The 21,647-nt window shown below is 40.6% G+C and overlaps 1 protein-coding gene across 2 annotated transcripts; it reads left to right on the forward strand.

The window, feature by feature from the left end:
- The first annotated feature begins 6 nt into the window (after positions 1-6).
- On the forward strand, positions 7-15,907 carry Cutc (cutC copper transporter). Of its 2 annotated transcripts, none has more exons than XM_021151621.2 (9): positions 7-225; positions 2,627-2,698; positions 6,398-6,457; positions 7,732-7,941; positions 8,576-8,611; positions 10,151-10,254; positions 12,010-12,037; positions 14,457-14,562; positions 15,444-15,907. In XM_021151621.2, exons 1-9 carry the CDS (start codon positions 168-170, stop codon positions 15,556-15,558), a joined length of 789 nt encoding a protein of 262 aa, XP_021007280.1. In that variant the 5' UTR covers positions 7-167; the 3' UTR covers positions 15,559-15,907. The 2 variants fall into 2 exon arrangements, with proteins under 2 accessions (XP_021007280.1, XP_021007279.1); XM_021151620.2 differs by having other exon boundaries at positions 34-225; positions 10,121-10,254.
- Positions 15,908-21,647: the final 5,740 nt, after the last annotated feature.

Raw genomic sequence — 21,647 nt, forward strand, 5'->3', positions numbered from 1 at the left:
CAGGCGTCGCGAGCGCCCCCTCGCGCGAGGCTGGCCACTGCGCGTGCACGCACGACTCCCTGGGAGACTGCCGGGCACGGGCGTCGGGGACGCGCCTCCTCCGTCGCTCGCGCGGCCGCGGGGACTCCGTGGAAACCGAAGGCGAGCGAGGGAGGAACGCGGGAAGCATGAAGAAAGGGGCTTCTTGCGAGCGGAAACAGGCGTGGATATCGTCGGGGAAGGCGGGTGCGGAAGGTGGCGGGGCAGGGAGGGCGGTCGGCCGGTGGACCCCGGGGTGGGTCCCGGCTTGCCAGGCTTTCCCGCGGTCGAGTTTCTCAGTGCTCCGCAGTCCCGGGCAGTCACGCAGTCCCTCTGCTGCTCCTGGATCCCCGCCAGTCTCGCAAGTGCCCTCAGCGCCCCGCAGCCCCTTGGGCCACAAGAGGGCACCATACCACCTCCCCGTCTCTGTGGTAGATAATAAAAGTGTGGTGACAGCTCTACAACCTAGAGCTGCCACCGAGGGTGGCGAGTGGGATCCGTTCCCACAGCCATTACGTGACAGATGACTGGTTGCTTCCTGCGGGAGATATGCCTATTAATATGTCAAGACAACTTTTATGAAGGATAAATATCCCTAAACAAAAGAGCGAAAGGGGCAATGCTCTGTATTTTGCAAATCTCTTTTAATATCTCACTTGATGGAAGATAGTTGGAGTCTCATACCTGTCTCTGCGTGTTTAACAGTGTCCCGAAGCTGCAGTCCACTCCCAAGAGGCAAATACAGACACAGACTCCCCAAAGCCATCTGGAGTCTCTTACTTTGAGCACTACTGCTTCAAATGTCTTTTTTGATCCCTACATTTTGCTTTTGCTCAGGCTCCTATTGCAACCGTTTGTAGACATTCCCGTACTTTTGTATGGAGCTCCTGATACTCCTTCAGCATCTTCAGCCCCACTGGTGGGGCTGTTACCAGATTTGTGGAGTTACTGTATTGTTGTTTACGACCATTGGTTAATGTTTGAATCCTAATCTATGGGACTGATAGTCTTTTGTTAAATCAATGACTCTTGCAACTTGGTATTAGGAGGGGACAGATTTTTGTTTGTTTCTCCAAGTAATCTTTCATCATAAAAGCAGTATGAGGTAGAAGAAGTCAAGCAATGTAGAAAGTTAAAAACAATTCCAAATTCATTGCCCAGTAGTAACCACTATTAGAATGTGGTGACTGTTCTTGCAGAGATCAATACATGAAGCATGAATTAAACACTTTAAAAGTGTGTTGGTTATTATTGTGCNGGGGGGGGGGGGGGACACATGTGCCATAGTGAGTGTGTGGAGGTCTGAGGACAGCTTTGTCGAGTTAATTCTCTCCTTCCAACTTTAAATACATTCAGGGAATGGGCTCAGGCTGTCAGACTTGCACAGTGAATAGCTTTACCCATTGAGCCATTTTCTAGGCTCCAACATTTAAAACTGTTAATTAAAAATGAGTTATATGGGCTGAAGAGATGACTCAGCGGTTAAGAGCACTGACTGCTCTTCCAGAGGACCTGAGTTCAATTCCTAGCAACTACATGGTGGCTCACAACCATCTGTAATGGGATCTGATGCCCTCTTCTAGTGTGTGTGTGAAGACAGCTGCAGTGTATTCATATAAATAAGAAAAATAAATAAATCTTTTAAAAAATGAGTTAGACATTTAACTTGCAGGGAAACCCCAAAGCTGCTAACACCACACTTTTTATTATCAACATATGAATTTGTAATTCAGATTTTACTGTATATTTGACTGACTTGTTAGCATGGTAGGACCGACCTCTGCTTTCTGAGAGGTGACTCTAAAGAATCCTTATAATGACCTTATTAAGGAACTTCATGTCAACTATAACGACCAGATGTTTATCTCATAAATAAGAGGTGAAATTAGGGGTTTAGTGAGAAATATATAAACTCAAGTTATTGGAGTTCAAAAGAAGTAGATAAAAGTTTCTACTTTGGGAGAAAAAAAAACGTGGAAATGTGACTTGGTATAGTCCTTGGAAAAGTTTAGCATTCGAAGATTAAACTAGAAGGGTTTTGTCAACTGAGATAGTATAATCATTGGCAAAAATGGAGACTGAAGGGAATGAGTCATAAAGAGGAAACCCTGTATCTTAATGGTTTTGAATGCTTAGTATGAGAGCCTTTATGTAAGTTATCTCAGTGTTCGTTAACCTGAGGTAGGAACTGAAGCCCACTCTTGTTTTATAGAAAACGTAAGTAGCTTGTCTAGGGTCACACAGGGGATAAAGTAGTGGGACCAGGGTTTGAAATCCAATTCTTGTTTTTATAACGGCTGGCATTGAGAGACATTCAGAGAGTCTGAGCTGGGATACACAGGGGTGAGGTCTGCGTTAGGAAGACTAGTTTCACATTTACTGTGTAGTAAAGATGGTTTCAGTTTGGTTTCTTATGTGTGTGTATATCTATTTCATAGTCTAGAGATGCCAATTTTAATGAATGACATTTTATCACATAGATGGGCCTTAGTGCATCAATTTATTCTTCTATTGCGCATGTGAATTCAGGCAGCAAAATTATGAAGTATTTATGGGAGATTTGTATGAATTGCTAGTTCCTTCAAGAACGTCTGTTCATATATTTTAGGAGCAGGAAATGGATTTCTTATGGAGGTATGTGTAGATTCGGTGGAGTCCGCTGTGAATGCAGAAAGAGGAGGTAAGGAAATCTAGACAATGCATGATGGCTGGCAACCTTTTGAGAGTCTGAAAATTGCATCCTATGAACCTGACCTCAAAAGCTTTGCACGTGGGAGGCTAGCAGCAGAAGTGTCACTATGAATTCCATGTGAGTTATTGAGACTCCATTAAAAAAAAAAATTTAAAAAGCCTTGTCATCTCTCCAATAGCAACAGTCCTTTCAGAAATAACTGACTAGAAAACCTACTGAAGAGCTTGGTGTGGTGGTACGTACTTACAGTCCCAGCATGGGGGAGCTTGAGGCAGGAGAGTTGAAAGTTTGAGGCCAGCTTGAGCTAGACAGACCTTGCTTCAGTAAGTAAAGCCAAACCAAAGGTTGATTGGAAAATAACTGTCTAATCTCCCCATTCCCCAAGCAGGTCACATTTCAAGTCAAGTGTCTAGAATCCTGCTAACTCATTAACATGATTATTTTATTGCACTTGACACAAATCTAAAAGTTTGAAAGAGTTTAAAGATCTCTTAGGGGTCTGAGCACGTAGCTCAGTGGCAAAGCACTTGTAGCATGCTCAGTGTCCTACGTTCAATCCCCAGCCTTGAATAAGAATGAAAATTAACAATGGTTTTACACTTACTGTCTTTTTACCATAGGTGTTGTTTTGGATTCTGAGTTTGTTTTTGTGAGAAGCATAAACATTTCCATCTTAAGATCAGAAAGATAACGTTCACATATTTTTTGGTAGTACTAGGGGTCACCCAGGATCCTGTGCATGTCCGGCAAGCACTCTACTAAGCTGCACCGCAACGTTTTATTTTTAATTAAGGAACATTCTCAAACATAAGTGAATTAGTTATAACATATGAACCCCCATGTGCTGGCTAGTTGTATCATTTGGGAAGAAGGAACCTTAGAATAAAATGTCCCCACCAGATTGGCCTACGGGCAAGCCTGTGATGCATTTCCTTGATTGATGATCCATATAGGAGAGCCCAGCTTACTGGTTGGTACCACCCCTGGGCCGATGGTTCTGGGTGCTATAAGAAAACAGGCTCCTCAAGCCAGTAAGCAGCAGTCCTTCATGACCTCTCTAGTTCCTGCCCTGGCGTCTCTTAGCGATGGACTTAGTAGTTGTGTCTTCCCTGAGTTGCTTTGGTCATGATGCCTCCTTACAGCAGTAGAGCTCCTACCATCCCATCTGTTCATGATTCAGTTTTGTATTAGTGGCTTTTCTTGTTGCTGTGACTAATTACCAGACAGACATAAAAGAAGGAAGAGTTTAGTCGGGCTCCCAGTTTGAAGCACTGAAGGCATGGCAGCAGAGCGTGGTGACACAGCTGTGTCTGTAGTCAGGAAACCGAAATGGATGCAGGTGGCCAGTTGGCTTCCTCTCTGTTTTTGGTTTGGAATTCCAGCACATGAAATAGTGCTACCCACATACAATGTGAATCTTTACTCCTCAGTGAAACTTCTCTGGAAACTCCCTCAAAGATGCACTCAAGAGATGTGTCTACTAGGTGAATCCTAGTCTAGTCAAATATGTGTTTTAATCTATCATAGTTATTTTATTTATTGGTGCTTATAATGTCCTATCTTTGGCTTGTGAGAGCCTTGTTGCTGAGACCTTTTAATACAACCCCAGTAGTCTGATAGTTCCTTCCCTATCACCATTCCCTTCATCTCAAAATTACCTTGATAGATACTCCAAAGTAACTGTTTTGCTTTTTAAAGCTCTGAGGAATGTTTTGAAACCTTGATGTTACTTTCTTATTAACTGAGAGTTAGCATTCTACTCTTTTCTCCTAATACTGCCTTTATTCCCTGTCCACAGCAACTCTTTAATATTTTTTAAATTAATTTACTTATTATTATTATTATTTTGGTTTTTTGAGACAGGGTTTCTCTCTATAGCCCTGGCTGTCCTGGAACTCACTCTGTAGACCAGGCTGGCCTTGAACTCAGAAATCTGCCTGCTTCTGCCTCCCAAGTGCTGGGATTAAAGGCGTGCACCATAACTGCCGGGTTTACTTTCTATTCTTTAATCCCTTTCTACAGTCTAGATTTCATCCCCCTCCCGGTCGCCCCCCCCATCCCATCCCTCCTCCCCTTCCCCTCTCCTGTCTCCAAGAGTATGTCCCCAGCCCTACCCCACCAGACCTCCCCGTTCCCTGGAGCCTCACATCTCTTGAGGGTTAGGTACATCTTCTCTCACTGAGGCTAGACCAGGGAGTCCTCTTCTGTATATGTGTTGGGGGCCTCATATCAGCTGGTGTATGCTGCCTGGTTGGTGGCTCAGTGTCTGAGAGATCTCGGATGTCCAGGTCGGTTGAGACTGCTGGTCTTCCCCTGGGGCCACCTCCTCCTCAGCTTCTTCCAGCTTTTCTCCAATTCAACCACAGGGGTCCCCAGCTTCTGTCCATTGGTTGGATGCTAGTATCTGCATCTGATTCTTTCCGCTGCTTGTTGGGTCTCTCAAAGGGAGACCATGCTAGGCTCCTGCCTATAAACACACCATAGCATCAGTAACAGTGTCAGGCCTTGGATCCTTCCCTTGAGATGGATCCCAGTTTGGCCCTGTCGCTGGACCTTCTTTCTCTCATGCTCTTCTCCATTTTTGTCCCTGCAGTTCCTTCAGACAGGAACAATTCCTTCAGACAGGAACAATTCTGTGTCAGAGCTTTTGACTGTGGTGGCAACCCCATCCCTCCACTTAATGCCCTATCTTTCCACTGGTGGGGGAACTTGTAGAGTCCACCTCCAGTACTCTAAGTTCCCCCTCCCCACTGTAGAACACTTCATCCAAGGTCCCTCCCTTTGAGTCCTGAGAGTCTCTCACCTCCCAGGTCTCCAGTACTTTCTAGAGGCCCCCCCCCCCCACCTCCTAGCTCCCAAAGTTACCTGTTTCCATTCTTTGTGCTGGCCCTCAGGGCTTCAATCCTGTCTTCCCTGACCTCCCCCACCCCACCCCACCCATACCTGATCATGTTCCCCTCTTCCTCTCCTTTTCCTCTTTCCCACCCAGGTCTCTCTCTCCTTCTGCCCCGTCCCCCAGGAACTGCTTTCTTCTCCCTGCCAACTGGGATTGAGGCATCCTCACTTGGGTCCTGTGGGATGTGTGCTGGGTGTTCTGTACTTTTTTTTTTTTTTTGCTAATATCCATTTATTAGTGAGTACATAGCATGCATGTCCTTTTGGGTCTGAGTTACCTCACTCAGGATATTTTCTAGTTCCATCCCTTTCCCTGAAAAACTCATGATGTCCTCATTCTTAATAGCTGAGTAGTATTTCACTGTGTAAATGAACCATATTTTCTGTGTCCATTCTTCCATTGTGGGACATCTGGGTTGTTTCCAGCTTCTGGCTATCTCAAATAAGGCCCCTGTAAACATAACAGGTGCCCCTGTGTCATGGTGGGGCATCTTTTGGGTGTGTGCCCAAGAGTGGTATAGCTGAAAATCATCAGGTAGATCTATTACTAGTTTTCTGAGGAACCTCCAGATTGATTTCCAGAGTGGTTGTACCAGTGTGCGATCCCACTAGCAATGGAGAGATGCAAATTTTAAGAGAACTGGCTTAACTTGAATTAACTCTTAATTTGGCTATCAGTAACACAGTGACCGTTGTAGCGTACAATTGAGGTTTAAGTTCTCAGGTTCTTCTCATATTTAAATAAACAATTTGTTTTGTCAGATTGTTTTTAAAAAAGTGTGTTTCTCACAGGTGCTGGTCGGATTGAACTGTGCTCTGGTTTACTGGAGGGTGGAACCACACCCAGTATGGGTAAGTATCTCCTGCCCCCCCCCCCCCCGCCACCACCACCAAATTTCTCATACGCAGCTTGGGACAACTGATTATTTATATGCTATGTTAAGTATATGATGAGTATGATACCAATTAGAAATGCTTATGGTTGTAAATAACATCATCAAAAGATTTATTTATTTATTTTGGTTTTCGAGACAGGGTTTCTCTGTGTANTTTCAGTGAAATATGTAATTTGTTATGTCTCAGGATGTTTAGGATTCTGAAATGCAAAAAAAAGCTGCATGGATGGCTTCCTTTGGGTGACTGATTTATTTTTAGCTCATGCCTGAAACTCTTAGACTAAGTTCTAAGTAGCATTTCTCTTTAAAGTAGGTAATGTAAAGATTTTTTTTTTTTTGTAAAGGTTCGAGACAGGGTTTCTCTGTGTAACCCTGGTTATCCTGGAACTCACTCTGTAGACCAGGCTGGCCTCAAACTCAGAAATCCACCTGCCTCTGCCTCCCAAGTGCTGGGATTAAAGGCATGCACCACCATTGCCCATCAAAAGTTTTAATCAAACATATTTTTGTCCTCAAACATAAAAAAAAATTGAAAGTTAAATAGTTTTTGTTTTAAACACCACTGACAAGTGTGTTTAAGTTCATTATCTTCAGTCTTTCTTCCTTGCTCTTTGTCTGCCATTGACTTTCCTGTTACTCACCTTCTACCATAAACACTGCTTTTTCTCGTTGGCCTGCACTGCATCTGACATTGCTTGGTCCGGGAGACTTCCCTCACGCAAGAAGAAAATGAAGCAAAGACAGATACACACACTCAGACATACAGAGAGGCTGGGCTGGGCTGGGCTGGATTCCACTCACTGTGATGGAGTGGTACCACCTGTGCAGCAAGCTGGAGCCTCAGCTTGCTTATTCTACAGCACCGGTGGAGGAGTTATCTAGTCCCAGAGTGAGGTCTTAGTCGTTGGCTGCAGTCACTAGTGTTGGCACACACTGGCTAGATCAGAGGCATGGTTTGCCATGCCCCAGGCAGAGGGAGTTTTTCACAGTTGCAGTGCATCTGACACAGTTCACTCAGGACTTCATCCATTCTTTAGGCATTCACTCAGGCTTTCCTCCGTTCTCCACAGGCCGCCTTCCCCTTAGATCATCATTCTCCAGTTTCTTCTCTCAACTGTTTTTCCCTTGGAAATAATACATAAGAATAACCATATAGACCAATAATATTGTAATAACTTCTCCAGACATTTTATCTCACAGTTGAACTTTAGTCTGCTTCTCTTCTTAAAGGTGTTCTCCAAGTAGTGAAACAGAGTGTTCAGATCCCAGTGTTTGTGATGATCCGCCCACGCGGAGGTGACTTCTTATACTCAGACCGTGAAGTTGAGGTGATGAAGGCTGACATTCGCCTTGCCAAGCTTTATGGTGCGGATGGTTTGGTGTTTGGGGCATTGACTGAAGATGGACACATTGACAAAGAGCTATGCTTGTCTCTTGTAGGTAAGACTTTATATCTGAGGTGTAAAACACACACACACACAAACACACATGCACACACACGTTCCTGATACAGAAAAAAAAATCTCAAAATTGATTTTTCAGTCATACCTTCAGTCATACTTAACCTAACCTTCTTGAAAAGAAGTTGTTTAGGTGTTTTTCTGGTAGAGTGTACATGTGGCAAAGCCATCTCAACACTCCTTTGTGCCGTAGATGAAATACTACTTGTACAGAGTTTAAGAGAAACTTACATTGATTATATTAACCAATGCACCAAAGCTTAAGAAGTTATTGTAGTGATGAGGGGATAGGACAGATGCAAACTACCTACATTACGAGGCCAAAGTTCTTCTTGAAGATGCTCAGAGCAGTAATAGATGTAATGCTGCCTTTATGGTTTGTGTGATTGTTGTTTGGTGGCCCTAAGGTGTAGATAACTATATTTTATATAAAAGTCAGAGCTGAGTGGAAAGATAGGACTTAAGAGTTTATAAAGCTGCCACCGCTGCCATTTTGTTGTTATTTTAGTTCACTGTCTTAGCAGAAGATAGTATAGAAGTTTTAGCCCGAAAGGAGAATTCTGCATTTAGTAATCAGCCTCTTCATGTTGTTGGATGACTTTCTTCTCTTTTAGCTCTTTGCCGTCCTCTGCCAGTCACTTTCCACAGAGGTGAGTAACTTCTATTCTGTAGATTTGTTAAATGGTGTCAAATTTTACCAGATGGCACAACCTTTCTAATGAACATTGTTCTATGATGTTTCAGTGATACTAGTTAGTATCTTAGTTCTTGGGAAGAAAGATGATAGACGCAGAGATGGTGTGTAGTGTCTAGGGAACATAAAAGCCCCATCGTGAAGTCTTGTTAAGGAGGCAGTGGGAGCATGCACCCGAGAAGAAAGTAAGCATCGCCAAAAGGGCGTGTGTCCAACAGTTCTGAGGCTCATTTCTTAGTGATTGTCTTAGATCCTACACAGCCCCAGATGGAATAAACCTCCATGACCATTGAAATGAAATGTACTGCCTGGCTTATGCCGGACAAAACTACTCGGAGATCTAGCAGGGAGGTCATCTTTATCAAATAGAGACTTTTTGTGGGGAGAAGAAGCAGATATGTGAAAAGAACCAGACGTTTTTATGAAGAGATGGATGCTAACAGTGGTAGTTCTGATGTACTTTGGCTAAATCTTACTAAGCCTTGGCAAAGTGGAGGGACGAGTGACACTTGTGTTTAGAAAGCTCTACCATTGCTCATGAGAAGAAAGAAATCTTTAGTAAAAACATTGATATACTCAAGAAAGTGTTAAATGTTTTTCTTCTTTTAAATAGACTTAGAGTGAATTGCCAACATATGTCTCCATTTATTGAAATTAAGATAAAATATTTGTTACCTTTTGAAATGTATGACACTACCAGAAACTATTGTCTTGATTTGGTATTATCAATGCTTCTGATAAAATGGCAATAACTAAAAGATGTCAGCATCTTGAGGCCAGGCACACCAAAAAATTTTCAAAAATGAAAAACATTTTTAAATTAAAGAACATTATCTGAACAAAATAGTTTAAATTTTGTTATGCTTAGTTTTTTAAGATTTATATATTTATGTATATGAGTGCTCTGTCTGCATTTACATCTGTACACCAGAAGAGGGCATCAGATTCCATCATAGATGGTGATGAGCCACCATGTAGTTGGCTGGGAATTGAACTCAGGACCTCTAGAACAGCAGCTAGTGCTCTTAACTGCTGAGCCATCTTTCCAGCCTCGTGCTTAATGGTTTAAGAAATAAGCCAGTCACATAGAGTATATTTTTAAAATTTTAAACTAAAAGGTGACTCCAAATTTATTCTTTCTCATTCTTCAATAAGTCTAGCAAAAATATAGCTACATGTGACACCCTGTCTCAGAAAGAAAAGAGAGGAGAAACTCTGATTTGTAGCATTTTCTGCTTTCTGTGGTTTAAGTGCTTTCCCTTGACTAATTTCACATGCCAGCCCGACCTAAAAAATGATGAATATCTCATAATTGTCTATGGTAAGCCAATATAAATCTAGCATACTATTATTGTAATATATTTTATAAAAGTGTTTTTATATAAACATACATATTCTACATTTTGGAAACTATTGAATTAGAGGATATTTCTGTTCAATTTCAAATCAGTTTTACTTATTTTAGCCTTTGATATGGTTCATGATCCAATGGCAGCTCTGGAGACCCTCCTCACCTTAGGATTTGAACGCGTCCTGACCAGTGGATGCGACAGCTCAGCACTGGAAGGACTGCCTCTAATAAAGCAACTCATAGACCAGGTACAGCCCCTTTTTCTTTCTTCTTAACATGGTTGTGGTTACACTAGACCATCTGTTATCCCACTAGCTTATAAAAGTCAGTATTACTAACTACGACTGTGGAAGAAAAGCAGAGCCAATGATACATTTATATAATATTTATTTATTTATTGCATGAGTGTTTTAAATAACCAAGGCACTTCAGATCAAGTTATAGACAGCAAATCTTACCTTTTCTCTGTCATTAGTATTGTCTAGTTTTACAGCACATCTGTTTACTGTCAACCCATGCATATGCAGGGAAACCCCTGTAAAATGTATAGTTGTCATCTGAACATATATCCTAAAACTTAGGTTCTTTCACATGTTTCTCACCTATCAGTATAGAAGGCAATGTTTTCTCCTAATTCTCTGAGTGAACTAGATTTGTAAAGTGGTCGGAGATTGCTTTTTAAAAACAATCCTTTTACACTTGTTTGTGTGTGCTTCTGTGTGTGTGTCTGTGTGTGTGTGTGTGTGTGTGTGTGTGTGTGTGTGTGTGTGTGTGTGTGTGTGTGTGTGAGAGAGAGAGAGAGGGAGAGAGGGAGAGGGCGCGGGCGCGGGCGAGGGCGAGTGCAGGCACACGTGCTTGACATAGCATGTGTGTGGAGGCCAGAGGACAGTTTGCAGCGTTGTTTCTCTGTTCACCATGTAGGTTTAGGAATTAAACTCAGACTGTCAGATTTAGCAGCAAATACATATTTATATGTTTGTATGTTATCTATCTTCCTTTAATATGTAAGTTCCACTCAAGTAGGAACTTACTCTTGTTCACCATGGCAAAGAGATGGATTTTTGTCTCTTGTTTAGTTCCTGAGGCATATAAAAACCAACAGAAGAATGCATATATGATTCTGTATATTCCTGTGTCTGTGTGTTAGCAAAGACATGTAACTCAAAGAGATACTTAGAAAGAGGGGCTTACATGTGATAGGTAAGGAGGAAGCTTGACAAGGGCAACTATGGGAATAATGATTTTGATTTTCTGGAATGATAAATAGACTATTGATTGAATGGATAGGCAATATAATAATTTTATAATTTGTCCCTATCTTCCAAAATTATCAGAAATTAGATTAATTCTTATAGTCTCAGTTAATGAACTTACGGCTTTATTTTGTTGGTATTTAGTGAGGCAAGACTTAGTGATTTCCTACCGTCCCACTTCCCCCATTAATTGTAAATATACAATTATATTATATTGTCTTTTCTGCTAAAATCTTTCTTAGATGCAACTATTTTCACTCTACTACATACCACAAACTCAAAATTTCTGTGAAATTTCTAATAAGATTTTTTTCTTATGGTCACCACCTTAAATAAAATGTATTTTCCCACCTATTCTTTGTGTTTATAACACTATACTTTTTTGGTTTGGTTTAGTTTTTTAAGACAGGGTTTCTCTATGTAGCCCTAGCTGTCCTAGATAGAACTCATTCTGTTGACCAGGCTGGTCTTGAACTCAGAGATCTGCCTGCCTTTGCCTCCCAAGTGTTGGGATTAAAGGTGTGAGCCAACACTACCTGGCTAACATTATACATTTTAAAAGAAATACAATAAAAATCTTTCTGGAAAAAATTATCATGCTGAACATCTTTTTTACTCAATACCCTTTCTTGAGAGAGACAGAAAAGAGCTATTAAAAAGTTAAACAGCAGTAACTTAAAAATTTCAATATATTTTTAAATCTCTGTTCAGTAAAAGATACTAAAATTTACTTTTTCCCCTCCTTTTCAGGCAAAAGGCAGGATTGTGGTAATGCCAGGTATTTATATCTCTGTTTTTTCATATAACACTGAAATAAAGTTTTGGAAGAGTAAATGAGTCAAGAAACCAAAGGAGAAAATGTTAGAACATGGCACTTGGAGATAAACATATATAGGTTGATCAATGTGTTTGACGATGAGGTATTTGCCAGGATTTAAGAGAAGACTGTTCTAATAGATGTTGGCACAAATGGGAACAAATAAGGAATTTCTCCATGTTTGCCTTCTCACTGGGTAGCATATGACTTTGGATGTTTGTCTCAGTGAAGCAAAGGACATTCAGTGCTGCTGTCCCTTGACAAAGCCAAGAACAGACAACATGCCTGAATAAATGAGCCATCTGTCAGTCATACACTTGTATCAACACACTAGGTTATAAATCACAGATCAAAAGACAACTTCATGATAAGTTCAAAAGAAAGTAGGGCTAGAAGGTACATATCTCAACATTAAAAGGCTATCTATGACCAACCTGGATTTAAAGATGCTCAAAGAATTTCCACTAAAATCAGTTCAGACTCAGTAGATTTAAATGATTTCCATAATATCACAGAGCGTTTTAAAGTTAGTATAGGAAAGCCCAGGATTCTAACCTAAGACTGACTTGTCAGCCTGTGCTCTTTTGTTATGTTGTATTATTTTATTATTATTTTATTTTAGACAGGGTCTTGTTATGTAATCCAGGCTGGCCAAACTTGAGTTCATTCTGCTCCAGCCTCAGGTGCTGAGATTAGAGACATCCGCTGCTACGCTCTTTCCGCTTCTTAAGGGCTCGGCAATATGACTGTAGCACCACCCCCAGCCAGCACAAAAAGCCAAGTTAAGAGATCTTGAGAAGTATACTTAAAACATAGCTTGAAGTACAAAGTGCATAACTAATATCATCTTAAAATGTCTCCAGTGTCAGAGTATTTCATATTTATAATTATTGGTATTGGTTCAGGCTATGACTGTTATAAATATATTAAAGATCATCAAGATGAATGTCATTTTAAAGTATTTAACTATGTGGCTTAAATAAAGTAAAATTAGGTTCTTCAGTGGAATGAAACAAAAGGTTAATCTGAGGATGAACAAGCTGTATATAGTTTGCTTATTCATTTCCAGTACAGTCAGTGCGCGCTTCAACCCTGAGCCAGAGCGAATCGTTGTAGGTTCTCTGCTGAGCATGCGTTTCTAATGCCTGTGTAGCCTTTTCCTCGAGCCCGTCTTCACCTTCTCATGCGCTTGCCTTGGCCACAGCTGAGGGGAAAGCGCTGAAGTGCTGGATGGGCTTGCTTGTCCCAAAAGGTTTTCTTAAATCCAGAGATAGTAATGCGCAGCACTGGGACAGAAAGCAGTGAATAAGCGAGACTTCATTGTAAGCTCCGTGTCCTTAAAAGTTTCCCAGTGTCGCCGGGCGTGGTGGTGCACGCCTTTAATCCCAGCACTCGGGAGGCAGAGGCAGGCGGATTTCTGAGTTCGAGGCCAGCCTGGTCTACAAAGTGAGTTCCAGGACAGCCAAGGCTACACAGAGAAACCCTGCCTCGAAAAACCAAAAAAAAAAACCAAAAAAAAAAAAAGTTTCCCAGTGTCTATAGCATGGGTCTTGTTTCCTTCTTCCTTTTTTTGCATGTATTTTTAATTAATATTTCTAAGCAAACTACACTGACTCAGGATTTATATGACAGACTCTCCAGTGGGTCTGTCAAATATACGAAATTTGCCATTCTTTACAAAATAGTTTTAAAGCTACAGAATGGTGGTTCTCACACACATATATATATATATATTTTGTCTCAAAATCTTCCTAATATCCTTGGAATCATGCTATTCTCTTCAATGTGCAAAGACGCTATTGATTATCTATTGCATCCACCCCTTCCTCCTGATTGGTCATCGCTGTCCTGATTCTAGTTTTGATTTTTGTTTAGCATGTCCGTGGATTTTTTTCACACTTCCATCATACAGCTTTTTATTTATCACATAGTTTGAAATTTGTGTCTGTATACAGTAAGGCAAAGACTACAAATAAGTTTGTAATAGCATGCACTGGTGGGCATGTTATGAATAGCTATAAAACAGACGGCAGTCGAGTATCCTTCCAGTTGTTAGACTCCTTCAAGACCACATAAAGGACTCTTGATAGAAGAACATCATGCGTGATTGACCAATGACAAGGACCAGCTTGATTCAGAACTACATAAATAGGAGAGCAGATCAGAACAATGTTAAGTCTTGTGGTTTCTTTAAAAGTTAAAGATTCAAACCTCATTGGTAGGTCTTGTTTTTCTGATCCCATTTTAGCTTAGAGATAGTAATTTTTGAATCAGTTAAAAAAAATTAGAATGAAGAGTTTATGTAGAATAAGGATTTATCTATATTTAAATTTTATGTGATATTCTATTTTATTTGATATATTATTTTTCTTTATAACAGGAGGTGGAATAACAGATAAAAATCTGCAAAGGATCCTTGAGGGTTCCGGTGCTACAGAATTCCACTGCTCTGCCCGATCTTCTAGAGACTCAGGAATGAAGTTTCGGTACAAATACATTCTGTATTTATATATAAGAGAGGATGAAATTAATCTTTTCCTGCTTAAATAAGGAAACCTTAGCTAATGCCATTATTAAATAATGAAAGACTGTGATTAGTAAGTATCATGATTTGTTTTTCAGTTAAAAAATATTCCTAAGATGATTGTTGTTCTGCCAGAAATAAGCAGTAACTTTAGAATATAAGTAAACCTTTATATAGTGTTTGCTTGGTCTTGCCGGCCCTCACCATTGTTAAGGTTATATCTAGTTTGTAAGAGAGAGGCTGTTAATTCAGTGAGAATGATTTCCTAATTAAAGCATTGCTGAACTTAAGCACTTAATAGGTTAATTCAGAATGAAGGATCCAGTGAGTCAGATGCTCATATGTACATATTCTGTGCGCTTTTACAGGGTTAATCATTGGTCTAGGGCGACCTCAGTGCCATCTTTATCTCTCCTGTTGTAAATAGTCTTCTTTTACCTTTGCTCTCTACTTGGAGTTGTTTTGAAATTTTATCATCATTAAGGCTTCAATCTACTGTGTGTTTTTTCAATATCATAAAGGATTCCTACAACTTAACTTGAATCATCAGCTCATTTATTAGTTGAGGGGGTGCAATATAAAACAAGGAAGGCCCTTAGTGTGCACATTTTCAGTTATAAAATCCAGTCTCTTACCTGGTGGATTTAGCTACTAGACTTTTCAAGTAATTAATTCATGGGAATTGTGGACTATGGTAGTCCAGCATCCTTGGCCTTCTCTTATTCTGAGCCATGAATTAACGAGTCTAGAAATGGACGTGCCAGTAGGAGGTGACGAGCCAGTAGGAGGCTGAACTTGACAAATGATTGACTAACTCTCCGTCCTTTGTTATTCCTACTGCAGAAATTCCTCTGTTGCAATGGGAGCTTCGCTTGCTCATTCAGAATATTCTCTAAAGGTAACAGATGTGACAAAAGTAAGGACTTTGAATGCAATCGCAAAGGACGTCCTAGTTTAGTTAAACTTGTCTGAGAGACATGGGCATCACAGTGTGAAGGGAGAAGTTGGATTGACAATCCCTGATGCAGCTCTAACCTTCCTCATGGCCATAGATGTTTCTAAGAAGAACAAGACATTGGAACAGCAATGCAATCACTTTCTTTAGTAGTCATTGGTGTCTGTCATCATGGGTAAATTTAGTCTGAACCTTCTTACACTAAGAGAGGCTTAGTCATTCTCAGTGGGCTTAACTGATGAACTGGCAAAGTTCAGCTGCAAAGTATGAAATCAGAGTTTGTTTCAGGGTCAATTGAGTGCCACTTTTTTGCCTTTTTGTTTTGTAAAATAAAAATTCTCATTCTATTGTGTTATAGTCTCATGTTCTTTCACGTAACATCCTCAGTAGCTTACTATGAAGGAAGGTTGTTTTGTTGTCCACGTCTTCTACTTTTTCTTTCCGTCATGTACTCCCTGGGCTTGTTGCTCGGGCTGATTGAAAAGTTACAGTAAAATGGTAGAGCATAAAAGTTCCCAAACTTCTATTACCTTTCTCTCTTACATTATGACATCAAAGTTGTGTCTTCTAGTGTGGAATTCTAGACTTCTCTGGGTCTTCCAATAGCTGCAGTGAGAAATGGTGCTAACAACATAGGAGCCAAAAATCTACTGGGTGACCTAGTGATGGCCACAGCTAAAGGTGCTGTGGACTGGACTCAGTTGGTCCCTCAACCCTCGGGGAACCAGGGTCCCGGTATTCAGGTGAGCAAGGAGTCAGCAAAAAGTGACAGCCACTGACAAAGAGAGAGTGCTGTATCTGAATGTCATTTTTCAAAGCAAGCATCAGACTTATAATAACAGAAGAAAATAAAGAAGTTAGGTGACACATCAGCCAAAGTACATTGAGGTTACCCGATGCTTAATGACTCTTTACACAAAACAGAAGACTGCATCCATGAAGACTGGCAGGAACTAGGCAATGTAACAACTGAGACAAAGTCAGCTCTATCTAAAATCAGCTATTCACAGGAGCCAGGTGAAAGGGCTAATACGCTGAGGTGCGATACTAGTTTAATGTTAAACCCACCACCAGGGGTCCCTTAGTAAATAATTATGTTATTCCTCTTGACCTAGTGAAAAACACGCACCAGGGAAGTTCTGTTCTGCTAACCTTTTCATGACTGTCTCTTTCAAACTGGAGGCAATTTGTCTGAATGAGTAACATTCTTATGAAATTCCAAGCTCAGGGTCTGCTCAAGGACTGCCTAGGACATTGGTGAAGGCCAGGAAGCAAGTTCAACCTGATTTAGGTATTTGTCAAAACATTCCTTGGAGGCACCTATAATAAAACAATACTGAAAGAAAGCACACAGANCCATTCACCAACTAAAGCAAGGACAAGTTTGGAGCATTTGTGTTATGGGATGCCAAGGCTCCAGGAGACTAAGTTTCCATGAAACTTTTGGCCTCAGGACTGTGTCCAAGCTTTTGGGCCTGCCACTCAGTTTTTACTGGAGTGGGTGTGGCATAAAGGCAAACCAGAGCTCAAAAAAAAGTACATCCAACAGTGATAATCTGGAAGAGAACGTTATACTGGGGCCAGATACAATGGGATATGCCTCTAGGTCACACTGCTCGAGAAGCTGAGGCAGGAGGATGGCTTGAGCAGGAATTCAGGGCTGCAGTATACTATGTCAATCAGTTGTCTACATTAACTTTGACATCAGTACCTCTGGGGATCAGATGACCACTAGGTTGTCTAAAGAGTCAAGGTCAGAAAGTTTTATTACTTGAAGGATAATACAGCGATCATAGTAAATGATAAAGGTATTTAAATTGTTAAATCCCCAGACCTGGAAAAGCAGGATTTAAAAGTTTCTAGAGCCATCCAGTAATCCCAGCACTTAGGGGACTGAGGTAGGAGGATTTGAGACTAGCTCAGCCTACAAACTAACCTTGTCTCAAAAAAATCAAATAGCAGGCTTGAGTGACAGCAGCCGTTTAGAGTACTGGGTGCTCTTCGTAAGGAGCCAGGTTCAATTCCCAGCAACCACATGATGGCTTCCAACCATCTGTAACTAAAATTCCAGGATATCCAAGGCCTTCCTCTGACCTCTGTGGAGGTCATGTGGCATGCAGACTTACATGCAGGGAAAACACCTGTACACAAAACAAAATTCACACAAAAAAAAGCCAAAACAAGTGTCTAGACTCTGTATCATATCTACTTGCAAGGAAGTGTAATTTAGTGTTTTGGCCTGACCCTCTCCAATGCTTGGACAGTCTAATCCTCCATAAATAAGAATTGTCATCTAAACAAATTAACAAAGACTATAAGAGGTGATGTGAAATCCTTGAGATTTAATAACAAATTCAGGTTGTTTAAAAGATCAAACATCCATCTGGCTCCTTACCTTCCAGGCCAAGTTGTCATCTTTAAGGTACTTTGGTTTGTGGATTTTGTACAAAGGACAGTACTCGTGGGCAAGCAGACATACCGGGATCGTTTCTTACCTCGCAATGTAATCAGAAGAAAGCTAACTATTTGAGTCTTAATTTCCTCATTCCTAAATCAGGAAGGAGTAAAAACTAAACTATAGTTTCTGGCTAAATGATATATTAAAACACCAGGCACATACTCAGTATTTATTCTTTTCTCTCATGTTAGTAGAGAGAGGCATAGAGTTTTGAAGCCACTTATTTTATGTACTCTATGAGTATAAAAAAATAAAGACAATCCTTTCCTTAATTTTTCCACAGTTTAGTCCTGTTTTAAAAGACATTTTTGCCATGGCCATTGTGTTTTGTCACAGCAGTAGAAAAGTAATACAATAGGGTTCTAAGACAATTGACTGGGAAATTTTGTTTAAGATAGTCTTCACAAATGATTCTGGAAAAACTGGATATCCACATGTAAAAGATTGCAGCTAGATCTTGTACAAAAATAAAAGGAACCCTGAACCTAAAGATGAGACCAACAGCAAAACTGTTTAGAAGAAAGAAATAAGTCTGTAACCATAGGTTAGGCAAAGAGCCCAGGCTAACGTAAAAAAGGAATAAACTGGACTTTATCTAAATCAAAAACTTAAGCTTCAATGGGTCACATCAATAAACTAGAAGGGCAACTGGACACAATGGGAGAAAATCTTTACAATCAAGTCTGATAGTTTATACCAGCTAGAATATGTAAAGAACACTGAAAACTCAGTTATGAAAAGCAACCTAATTTTAAAAGGGCCAATGATTTAAATAGACGTTTCTAGATGAAAGTTACAAATGGTTACCATCTTTAGTCACTAGGGAACCACAAGTCAAAACCACGATAACTTCCCCTTTTTATACCCACAAGGATGACTGTACACCCAGTGCTGAAAAGATGTGGGGTAGCTAGAACCTTCATGCGCTGATAATGGTGATGTAAAATGGCGCACCTACCTTTGTAGAACAGACTGGGAAATCTTCAGAGTATTAAACACAAAGGTGCAGTATGACTCAGCAATTATATCCCCAAAGAACCTTAAGTATATGAGTGCCTCCACAAAAACTTGATACATGGATGTCTTGGTGCTTATCATGTTTTGCTGCTCCTAATAAAGAGTTAAGGATGATCTGTGTTAAAATCTCCAGGTAAAATGTTGACAGGGAGCTAAAATTTCTACATGATACTGAAGTGTTGTTTTATAGATTTATTAGTAATTAGAATGGGAACTTGACCTTATATTTTATCATCTGGTTATAAACCACTGCAGCCCTTCAACCGAATGTAAGTTGCAAATAGTGCGACCATGGGAGGAACAATTTTTTTTTATTTTTTATTTTTTCTGCAAAGATTGACAAATACCTGGATTGAACCAAGGAAGACCTTCTGAAGGGCAGGATTTGAAGAGTTAGACACCTGGATCACCATTCTAACAATGTATGTAGTGAGTGGACATTAGCCGAACAAAACTGAATTGTGCATCCCATTATTTTATACAAGCATGCATACTAACGAAGTGGATTTCAGCACTAGCTAGTAGGACGAGAGCCATCTCATTTTAAGAGGTTTTTTTCAGTGTTTAGCCCTTCAAAGCACCAGATCTTACTCTACCAGCTCGTAAGATGACCTTTGAACCTTTTCTTCTGGTCCTTGCCTCTCAGCCTCCGTCCTGGAATCTGTGGGGGGAAGCCCTAACAAACAATGGAAAAGAGGATAACGGGACAGCCACTTGGTTCCCCAGTGTTAGCTGCTTCTGGAAACAGAGAAGAAGCTCTAAGTTAGACACGAGGTTTACTTATTTCTGGGGGAGGGGGGGTATTTTATTTTGTTTTAGGGGATGATAGAAGTGATTCCCAAATTGATTGTGATGGTGGTTATTATATAACTCAGGAAAATAATGTTCTCACAAAGTGTTTAAATTGTATGTTTCAATAAAGTTAATTTTTACAAATATGTGAAAAAGAAGGTTTTCATTCTTATTGGATTGGTCTACAACATCTCATTCTAAAATACCAAAAAGTGATAGGACCTGCCTGAGAAGTCGTGTGTGTAAAAACATCAGTGAGAGTAACATATTGATTCTCATCCTCCAGTTTGTGTCTCTCAATAGCATGGTTTTGCTAAAACACATTTAAAAAATACCCATTCCATCCTTTTCCTTGGAATCATTAAGTTTTATCCCTGTTTAATATCACAGATAGTTGAACCCAGGAACTCTCTCATTCCAGGTACACACATGCTCCACCACTGAGCTCTGTACTCATCTGCTTTGTGTGTGGGCTTTATCATTTTCCCCATTTTTTAGATATGACATTTTTTTTTCTTTGACAATTTCACACACGTATATAACCCGCCTGGTTACTTCCCTTCCCTGATCTCCTTCCCACTCTTGTTAATGCTCACACATGCATAGACCTTACACTCTTGTCTTTGTGTTGTCCTGCAACTCACTTGAGTCTAACCAGGAATATCTGTGTGACCATAAGTTTCGAACGATCTGTTGGAGCTTGGTGGGTTTGCTTTGTGCGTATGCAACTGAAGAAACTGTCTTTATTATCCACACTGTTGTTCATCGGGAAGGATGCTCTTGTGAATACTTCCTCTATGTCATGATTGACAGTGACAGGCCCAGCTTTGTGAAGGCCCAGCCAAAGCAGCTTCAGTTACTGTGAGATAATTGTAATGGCTGTGTGATACTCAGAAGATAGCATTCCCAGGCTTCTCCCCATCATCTCGATCTTACAGTCTTTCTGCTTTCTCTACTGTGATGTTCCTGGAGGCTTAGAAAAGGTGATATAAATTTCCTATTTAGTTCTCGACCATCACTTAATACCTTATGCCTTGAACAGCCACAAGGCTGCATCGTGCAATTCATTGCAAAGAAAAGGTTCTCTGATTAAAACTGTGCAAAATATCAGTCTAAGTATATAAACAAAATATTTAGAAGACAGTTTGGTGGCATTTCATGTTAGCTAAACAACTGTAGTTAAGTTTCCTCTAAAGGCCTAAAGGTTCATCCGCTGTGGCTTTTTCACTGGATTTGCAATACCAGGTTTGAATTCCCCTTCCTGTGGAATGGGCCTCAAATCAAAGCAGAGAAGTTAGTTACTGGTCTGGCAGCTGTGCAGGTTTTGTGCCTGGCGAGTTGGTGTTATATTTCATAGGCTTCACAGATAAATAGGATCATTGACGCTCCCTCCCCCTTTTTTTGCCCTCACAGCAGCCTACATAGGGCCTTGCAAAAGTATTTAGGTTGTAAAAACTCTTTAAGTTGACCAAATGGGCCTTGCATCTAACAATCCTCCTAGCTAAGCCTCCCTCTCCCCAGCCCCCCAATAGCAGTGATAACACCAAGCCTATATCACCAAGTCTGCCAGGAACCATTTTTAAATAACACAACTGGCGAATGCACGGCACGCCTAACTTATACAACATTCCATTTCAATGTTTCTCGTCTCTGAAGCTGCCCTTGGATAATGACTCCCCACCCCACCCCCCTGCTCCGTAACACTGTCAGCCATATAACTTCATTTTCCTTGCCTATAGGAGAGCCCACATGACCCAAGCCAGCCAATCAGAATCCCTCATTTGTTTGTTTACATTCATTGGCCCAGAGATAGGAACACAGCACG

Source organism: Mus caroli, chromosome 19 (genome assembly GCF_900094665.2).
Source record: "Mus caroli chromosome 19, CAROLI_EIJ_v1.1, whole genome shotgun sequence".
Taxonomy (NCBI): Eukaryota; Metazoa; Chordata; class Mammalia; order Rodentia; family Muridae; genus Mus; species Mus caroli.